The following is a 9,372-nucleotide window of genomic DNA, read 5'->3' as shown; positions in this document are numbered from 1 at the left end:
TTTACAGCAGAAAACAAAGGAAAACAAAAGGGGGATACAAAAAAAGGGCGTCCATGGTATGATTTGTGCTTTATAATTCCTGTGACTGTGCTTGTAGGTTATGAGGCTCAGTGTGGTTATCCTGTTCTTAACTGTTCTCCTTGCCTCCTACCCTTTCATCAGTTTGCTGGACCTCAGGGATAGCGGGAAATATTGGGCAAATGCAGTCAGATGCAGTTTAAAGTCTCTGACAGTTTGAGAATCAAAAGTGATGTTTTTCGATGAGAGACTGAGCTGATAAGGAAAATCAGTGGCCTTATGCACACATTTGTGATGGTACTGACAGGGCTGAAATTCAAGAAAGTTCAGTCCAAACATTACGTTGGTTGTCATGATTAATGCTCCAACTTCTTCTCTCATCTTAATAGCGTCTCACATAAATGTAGAACCAGGATATATTGCTAGGTGTAGCTTATCTAACTTGTTTTTCTCTTCCTTTCCTCCCCAAGCCTTGAAGTATGTTGTGCAAGTATCTGCTATACGGTCATAATTGTGCTCTAACAGGTAAAGTATACCTCTGTTATCATTTCACGTGAATTAAGTGAATTAGTATTATAAATCAGTCAGATAGACAGTTACAAAAACTTGTAAAGGGACTAATAAAAAAAGAAAACTACATAAAAAAAACAATTAGTAGTTCTTGTCGTGTGATTTTGTTTTCATTCACTCTTTTTTTATCACCAAATAGGAAAGCTTGTGGAGCCCAGCAGCAGGGGATCTCTGTGCTGCCATTATTCATGTTTCCATGGTCCCTCCTCAACAAGCGTGCACTCCGCAGCAGAGCCGTTAGTGGCTGAGGTTACCTGTAGGCAGTTAGCAGGGAGAAAGACACAGACAAAAAAAACACAGTTCATTTGTAATAAAACTTTGGATCTGCATTACTGATTCAGTGCTCCCACTTAAGTTTCAGCCAAGCAATCTAGTTGGTCAATCAGGCTTAAGAAGCTCATAAAGCATGGTTGACCATTGCTTATTGCTTGCTATGCCATCAAAAAAGCAAACTTACCAATCAGTGCTGCTATGTCCTAGTTTTTAGGTGTCATATGTCGAGGTTATCATTTGAGATAACACACGTGACTGTAAATATTGTATAACTGTAAAGCCAGAATACCATTTAGGACATTCATTTCTGTAATTTTGGGTGCTGTAGTTATGGTACTTTGGCATTAAAACACTGCCTCTTAGGTATCATAGCTATTTTGCAATATACAAAAACTATGGAAGAATACTGGAAATCCTGTACTACCACTGATGATCATGCTTATTGTAGCCCTAAGAGTGGAGCTTTCCTATGGAACTGGGAACGGATGACATATTTATGAAACTCAACAGGCAATGAAAAAAATAAAAATGAACGAATGCAAAATAGACAGATCACTTTGAAAACAAGGTACAAACACTACATGATTAATGCGTTGTTAGGTTTTAGCTATTTTGCAAGCATCTTTGAGAAGAGGGTTAGAAATGTGAGTCGTACTATTTACATGCAAAACAGACCAGAAAACAGAAATATATGTCATGGTGGTTACTTGAAATAGCAAGCCATTGTGTCACATGTATATGTAAATGTATTTTCATAAATTACTATGGACGGATCACTTGTGTCACAGGTTGCCAGTGTTGCTAGGCAACACCTTTCATCCTTTAATAAATGAATAGGCTCATCAGTGGACCTTTTCCACCATGTGTGCGTGTGTGTGTGTGTGTGTGTGTGTGTGTACAAGGGAACAAGCACTCTGAACTCCCATATATTATTCCAAAAGCCTGGAACACATTCAAAGATGGGATTCTAAGTGCATTATGTTCCACGTTACAGGAACTTCTTCACAGCTTTATATTTCACAACGAAGTTCTCACAATGGACAGAAATAGCTGGTGTCAAAATGTAAAAAAAAACAACTGGGAATGACTCACTGACAGTGTGGTTGAAGTGTATATATAGGGAATATATGAACTACTAATTAGCTGTAACACGTATACAAGCAAGGGTGAACCTTTGGAAATAAGCCTGTTTAACAGTTAAAATACCCCTATTTTAAGATAACGCGGAATGAACCACATTAGATATTAAGCTGAACAAAAGGAAATTGAGAACTAAAATCATCACAGTGTGAACTTTTGATCGATGGGGGGGCTGCTAAATAATTCCTCAGGGTCATGATGGGGACTATCTGCATCTGCCTTTTGAGTTAGAGCCAATCCCCAACAGGTTACAGCCATCTGATAAGGCTAAGTACAGAGCAGGAGCTGATGTATCCTCCATCTCCATGCACTGAACTCGAAACATTTTAAAGTTTGTGTAATGTTGAAAACTTTTTGGCTTGAGCGCTTTCAATTTTTGTATGTTCATTTAACACAGAAGCTGCTATTCAAGAAAAATGAAATACATACGTCCACCTGCGTCTGTTGTTCTCGTGCTACACTTCTGTCTTAAAAGAACAGTGGGTGTATTAAGATTATTATGTACAGAGATGCAATGAACAAAACAGAGTCAAACAAACATGCAGGGTGAGCATGCGACAACAGAAAGGGTTAAATACAAGTCTCTATGTCTGGAAGCATTAATTGTACCTTGCATTCATCTACTACGACAGAATTGTTAGCAGTGGCACTAGAGGTAGCGACAGCGGTAGAGGTTAAGACGCACTGGTTGGAATTGTTTTCGTGGTGGTTCTTCATGTCGTCGTAATAAGACTGGTTCTTCGACATCATTTCAATGTCATCGGATTTGGCCGTGTGCGCGTCCAGCTCGTCAAGCTCAGCCTTGGACAAGTGGTACACGATGCCTGCACCGTAGGAGTCACCCACCACGTTCACTGAGGTCCTGAATCGATCGCTGAGGACAAGAGAAAGCAGTATAAAAATATGTTTTTCTACACTTTATCAAATGAGGAATATACAGTACTAGCAGGGATTCCCAGATGCCTGAAAAAAACAAAACCTTATGTAGAAGCAAAGGGAAGAATCAATATGTAACCACAAAATATGTTTTTGTCTTGTCAAACTCACAGCAGCCAGTCAACAGCCACCAGCAGACTGATGTCTTGGGTTGGCAGGCCTACAGCGGTCAGGATCAAGAGCATAGTCACCAGGCCGGCACTTGGAATACTGGCAGCTCCAATACTGGCCAGGGTGGCTGTCATACTGGATGAAATCACAGCAAAGCAGCAGTCAGTCACATTTTCCAAACCCATCACACCTAACCACAATCTCCGCAACCGACCCCACACCCTGCCACAACTCCTCAAAAACCAACAGACGTGAACACAGCTACACGTGAAGACATTCATTCTCGATGGTATACTTGTATATAAGAGCAGCAGCTGAAGAGCACCAGAGTAGGTCCTCCATCACACATGATGAGAGTTTTAAATGCGAGAGATGGGACGTTTAATTCAAGAGTTTCATGGATTATTATGCCATATGAATGCCAAGCTGAAGGTCGTCCATCCTTAACTCACTCTATTACCAGAAGAGCATTTGGAAAAAAATGTTACAGATTGGTGTTTGTCTTCCTGCGTAGCATGAGACACGGTACTGGCACATGCCGTCACTTCCTTCTCGTGGTTTATTTTCTAAACTGTAACTTTCTTCTCTAAAGTTGCTGCTTTGAGCCACAGAGGCTTTTCTGTTCACTGTTAAAGGCCCCTACACTGCTGCTGTGTTTTTCCTCATTTATTAAGAGCGAAATGTGTTCGGTAAACTGTATCCTCAGGGCTTCATTTAAACCCTCTTTAAAGAATGGGAATTACAGTTATTATTGTTATGGTTATGAAAAGCACATTTAAGTCCATTTATTTCCATTTGGGGATTGTATATGATGAATATAATGGAAGATTTCCTCATTTTGCAACATTGATGCTGACATTTAAAACATAGACTTATACAGTGCAAATTACATCAACTGATAAAATATGATGTTTCAAGCTCAAGGATAAACAAATCATAAGTGTCTGCTGACCTGACAGTGATAATCTGACCAGGGTCAAGGTAGATGCCGTTCATTTGGGCAATGAAGATGGCTGCAACCGCCTCATACAGAGCAGTTCCATCCATGTTGATGGTGGCACCGACCGGGAGGACAAAACGAGTGACTCTTTTGTCAATACCTAAGTTATCCTCCAGACAACGGAAGGTGACAGGCAGTGTACCAGCACTGGAGGGAAAAAGCAGATGAAGGTAGGTTATGCTTTGTATCAACTGTAGAAATATCAATAAACAACTATCCATTCATTCTGATGCTAACCTGGAGGCAGTCCCCAGGGCAGTGATCCAGGCCTGGAAGATTCCGATGAAGAAGGTGAAGGGGTTTTTCCGGACAATAACAAAGTAGATGCTGGGAAGGAAGATTGCTCCGTGGATTATGAGGCCAACAATCACAGTCACCATGTACATTCCCAGCTGCCTGGCCACCACCTCCAGGTCCTTGATGGAGATGATCTTACCACAGATAAGACATGCAATACCAAAGGGAGAGTACCTGACAAAAAGAAAAGCGTTAGTTATTACTTTAAAACAACAAAATATTTGTCAGGACACCATTTTTTCCTGTTTCACATAGCTATAATCTTATAAAATGTAATGACTTGAGAAATAACTTGGCATTAACTGTTATTTCTGGCTCAAAATAACTTCAAAATGAGTCAATGAGATTCTTAAGTGATACTAACCACATGATACAGAGGACAAGTTTCATCACAATCTCATTGAGGATGTTGAAGAATTCAAGCATGAGTCTGGCCCTCTCGCCCATCTTGCCCATGCAGATGCCAAATGCAATAAAGAAACCAATCATACCTGTGACAGAAAATCATAAATGTATCAAACTTTAAATACCAGTGTGGACGGATGAGGAGATTATTATTAGAAGATGAGAAGTTTTCCATAAACGGCCTAACAAATTTGGTTTGTCCAGATATTTGCAACTGCGAAATTCTGTAAATGTAAAACTGTGAATATTGCTATGATTTTTAGCGAAGCTAGCAGCATGGCCCTATGGGTAACATTCGGTCGGTTGGTCAGTTCACCATTTTGGCCCAGACTGAAAATTCTCAACAACTATTAGATGAATTTCCAATGACATTTGGTAGAGATACTCATTGTGCCCCAAGAAGGAATCCTAATGACTTTGGTGACCCCTTGACTTGTCCCATAACGTTCACACATGTGGTTTTGAGTGAAATGTTTTAACAGCTATTGGATGTATTGCCATGACATTTGAAAATAAATCAATGTGTTGTATACATTGCCAAATATCTGCAAAACTATTTACATGCTGATCGGCATTAGCTTATGTTTAGCGCTAATTTGCAAATGTTAGCAAGCTAACATGCTAAACAAAGATGGTGAACATGCAAAAATATTCTACCTGCTAAACATCAGCATGTTAGCATTGTCATTCTTGACATGTCAGCATGCTGATATCAGTGTTAAGCTCAAAGCGCAGAGTGCCTAAATACAGCCTCACAGATTCATCGTTGTTGACTCGTGTTTGTTTTGTTTAGTAGTAATAGTACACATACTGTAAGCATTTTTACATACCCAGAACATTCATGCCACTTTTGAACTGAAGGGTTTTTTGGACGATGAACTGAGGCTCCTTGGTCATGTTAGCCACCAGGCCTTCAACAGACGTTGCATTGACATCCTCCGCAATAATCACCTCTACCTTCTTCGTGACGGTTTGGATCTGAGTTAAAGGAGGAAAAGATTGATAAGTTTGATAAACAATGCTGGAATCAGATATGTGATATACGACACAAGGCCACTCAACTTTTAATAATCATGTTCTGCTTCTTCTATGGTGTGTCCTTACAATCCAAGGTGCATTTTGATTGATCTGTTAATAATCCCCCAGCTATATAAAGACAGTCTATGGACACTCTTTGTGTATACCTATTTCCAGACATACAAACTTGTAAGTCTCTCTAACTTGATTTTGGGGGACAAATGATACTCCATAATAAGTGATGCCAATCATCCATGACACAACAGTGACTTTCATATATCATAGACTGTCTAAACATCTAGCACCTGCACCGACTGTCAAACTTCATCATTAAATCGTGTCATCGTCAATTACCTGTTGGAAACAAGCCTGCACCAAGTTCTCTGGGAACAGGTTCCTGATCAGATCGAAGAAGGCATCCAAACTGGACACTTCATCGTTTTTCTCGCCTTCGCCCAGATTCTCCTTCAGTTTGGGGTTGCCAGGGTGGATGACTAACACCAGGATGACTCCCAGTACAGCAGCAATAACAGTTGTGCTCATGTAGTAGACCATAGCTCTGGTTCCCAGGCGACCGCTGGATTTGGCATCCAAACCAGCCAGACCTGCATCCAAAACAAGCAAGATTGTGTTTACTTGGTAGTTACTTTAAATGATTGAATGGAAATGTTGACTTAATACTGTAGGCTATGAAGCCTGGATGCAAAGACTATTATGGCCTTGCGTGATAGTATTTGATCACGTGTATGATGGATGGCATGATGTGTTACAATTACTGTCAATTAGGATTTCAGAATCAGGATCACAGTCATAACATGTTTTTTTTTTGTATTACAGCAGTGGAATGTGTAGATGAAGATTAAGTCTCAAATATCCAATATTATTGTATTAATATATGTATTTGCCATAAGAGATCAGTCACACTGAACCTGTGATTAAACTGGAGATGATGAGTGGCAGGATCAACATCTTCAGCATCCTCATCAGGATGTCTCCGGGAAAAGAAATCACCATGACAATATCCGGGTGGATCGGGGAGGCGACACGAAGCAACATCCCTGATACAGCTCCCAAGATCACACCTGAAGTGCAAGGAAGAGTGTGAGTGAGTGGAACTGCAAGAGTGTATAACAGCAAAATAGAAGAGAATCGAAAATGAAGTCAGATATTGACAAGTCAGACAGAATAAAATACAGATACTCCATTTTAATAAAAAAAAAAAAAAAGTAATTTCTCATGGGTGTATTATGTGTTAATGGGAAAAGTTTAGATATAATCTATGAAATAACAAATGAGCTATGATTAACCCCATAAAGAAGACGTAATAACTCAATTTAGTTGTCAGAAGCTGTACAATAGGCTGTCTGCTACATGCTTAAAGAGGACAGTGGGTTGAGAAGATAAAACCGAAAACCTGCTGAGAGAGAGTAAAGCTCATGGAGGATTAAGATCTGATCTTTTTGAAGCAGTTGGGAGGAGGCAGCATGTCAGATTCCCCGGTGAAGCATCTATAATCTCAGCAAACCCCAAATGTTTTCGAAGATCTTTTTCCCTTTCTGGCAGGGCAAGTAAAAGAGACTAATACAAGGATTTATCAAAAGTGGGGAAAGGAAGTAGTTGAGCCAATTCCTCACTGGCATATTTCTGCCATCCAGTGGGTTCTTTGCTACCTAACCTGACGTCTGGCCTGCATTCTCTCTCTAGAGCATGAAAACAGTGTCATTGCAAACATCAGCCCCTCCCTAACAAAGCCACTGTTGACGCTTGACCTATGCTTCTTCCAACACACAGTGTTTCTGCCCCGGAGGGTAAAGATGACCTCTGTGTGCTCTAAGCCCCCTGTAGCCCGGCCTACCAGGCCCGGTAGTTGGCCTCTGTTTCTGTCCATCTCACGCCACACAATCCAGCATGCCCCCTCGGAGCTGCACTTCCTCTACTGCCACACCACTGCCAAAGATCACACAGGCCCGAGACATTGTTTAATAACCCACACTGGAATCAAAAGCCCTGCAGCTTTTTTTTATTATTGTAAGCTGTCCTCTGTGCTTCAATCTATCCTCCAGTCTAGCAGCATCCTGTGGATTCTGCACACCCAAGGGTTTTGGATGGCACTTGATTTCCTGCCTTCTCTTTGGCTCATTTGCAAGTTCCCATTCAGGCTCTTATGTGCCAAGTGACAGATGATCAATGATCATGCTGGCTCACTTGCTTTGCGAGAGTCCTGCCAAGTGGGGTGAGATGTTCACATTACACATGCTCACATAAACACACATCCATGCAAGCAGGATACAGATAGACAGGCACACACACACAGCTAAATGAAATATAAGGTATACATATATATGCATTTATACAGTTTTAACAGGTTCATGACCTATGCTTCTCAATGATATACAGTATAAGATTGTGAGGGACCACATGGCTGTCAGACACAGCAAACTATAAACAATATGGGCAGGTCAAACCCAAATCCGATTCAATGCTTATAACCAGAAATTGCAAGAGTACTTTTGTGCCCCTTTTCATTAAAATACCCCTATGGCACAGTGAGTCAATGCTATTATCCCAATATGTTCATGCACCACCAGAGGCTGTTGTCTGGATGTCCAGTGCTGCAGAGAGCGTTTGATAGCAACAGGTTGCACGAAGCTGTGGAAGGTCAGGGCACCCAGTCATCTTACTGTCTGGTACACTGAGCAAGCACAGATGGCATCTCCTCCTCATATTACGAGCAAGCTGCATAACCGAGCTCTGAGTTAACAGAACACTGATGCGCCGACGACGAGGTGACTTACCGAGGACGGTGAGTGTGAGCAGAAGGTTCGTGCACAGCTTGGAGCAGATTTTGGCACATTTGGACTGAGGCCTGGCCTCAATGGGCTCCAGGTGACTCTCGTGCATCCTCACCTCAACTTGTTTAGGCATACTGTTGGCACTGTGATAGAGACAAAGAACAAATGAAACTGTTATGAACAAAATGCATCAAGCTGAACCCCTTCAAAAACACACTATTGGCTAAACAGCATTATTGATCAGTACATATCACGTGGTTATGTTCGGTCATGTGTGAGAGAAAAAACAAGACATTAAGTGGACTCTACAATAAAATACACCACCGTAATACAGTAAATCAGATCATTTTGGGTGTGCATGATGTCTCTGAAAATATATCTCTGATATTGTTAAAAAGACAACACTGCATGGTAAAAAACCGTTAAGCATTCAAGTGTGTTGCCAATCTGTCACTCCAACACTGTCCATGATTGGTATCGCCTCCAACAGATGGAAGCTGACTACAAGCTGCTGCTTGCAAAATTGCATTCCTTTAGGGGCAATACTTCAGACACAGAGCATCTGAAGTTCATTAAAAAGAGTTATATAAAGAAGTTCTGCTTTGTGACAAGTTAAAAATTGTCTGGGCTTTTGTAAGACTTTGAAGGCATAAGTACATTATGCAATTTGACTGACTGAAATAATTTCCAGGATATTTTTTTTATCATTCTGAAAAAGTACTGTTATATGCACTTACACAGAACAAAAAGATGTTTGCATCCTGAGTACAAGTTTCAAACCCAGTTAAATTACGGGGACTTTACAACTTAAAA

General features: G+C 40.8%; 1 protein-coding gene across 2 annotated transcripts; it reads right to left on the bottom strand.

Moving 5' to 3' along the window:
- Positions 1-720: 720 nt before the first annotated feature.
- LOC142947969 (excitatory amino acid transporter 2-like) lies at positions 721-8,704 on the bottom strand. Of its 2 annotated transcripts, XM_076089839.1 has the most exons (10): positions 8,563-8,702; positions 6,697-6,849; positions 6,122-6,372; positions 5,581-5,728; positions 4,710-4,836; positions 4,286-4,519; positions 4,001-4,195; positions 3,049-3,183; positions 2,611-2,875; positions 721-842 (listed from the first exon to the last, which is right to left on the bottom strand). In XM_076089839.1, exons 1-10 carry the CDS (start codon positions 8,690-8,692, stop codon positions 771-773), a joined length of 1,710 nt encoding a protein of 569 aa, XP_075945954.1. In that variant the 5' UTR covers positions 8,693-8,702; the 3' UTR covers positions 721-770. The 2 variants fall into 2 exon arrangements, with proteins under 2 accessions (XP_075945954.1, XP_075945955.1); XM_076089840.1 differs by lacking the exon at positions 4,286-4,519 and having other exon boundaries at positions 8,563-8,704.
- Between the last annotated feature and the right edge of the window lie 668 nt (positions 8,705-9,372).

Source organism: Anarhichas minor, unplaced genomic scaffold, assembly GCF_050575085.1.
Source record: "Anarhichas minor isolate MPS153535 unplaced genomic scaffold, ASM5057508v1 ptg000011l, whole genome shotgun sequence".
In the NCBI taxonomy this organism is placed as follows: domain Eukaryota; kingdom Metazoa; phylum Chordata; class Actinopteri; order Perciformes; family Anarhichadidae; genus Anarhichas; species Anarhichas minor.
The sequence above is the reverse complement of the archived record's forward strand: the minus strand, read 5'-3'. Positions and strand labels throughout refer to the sequence as shown.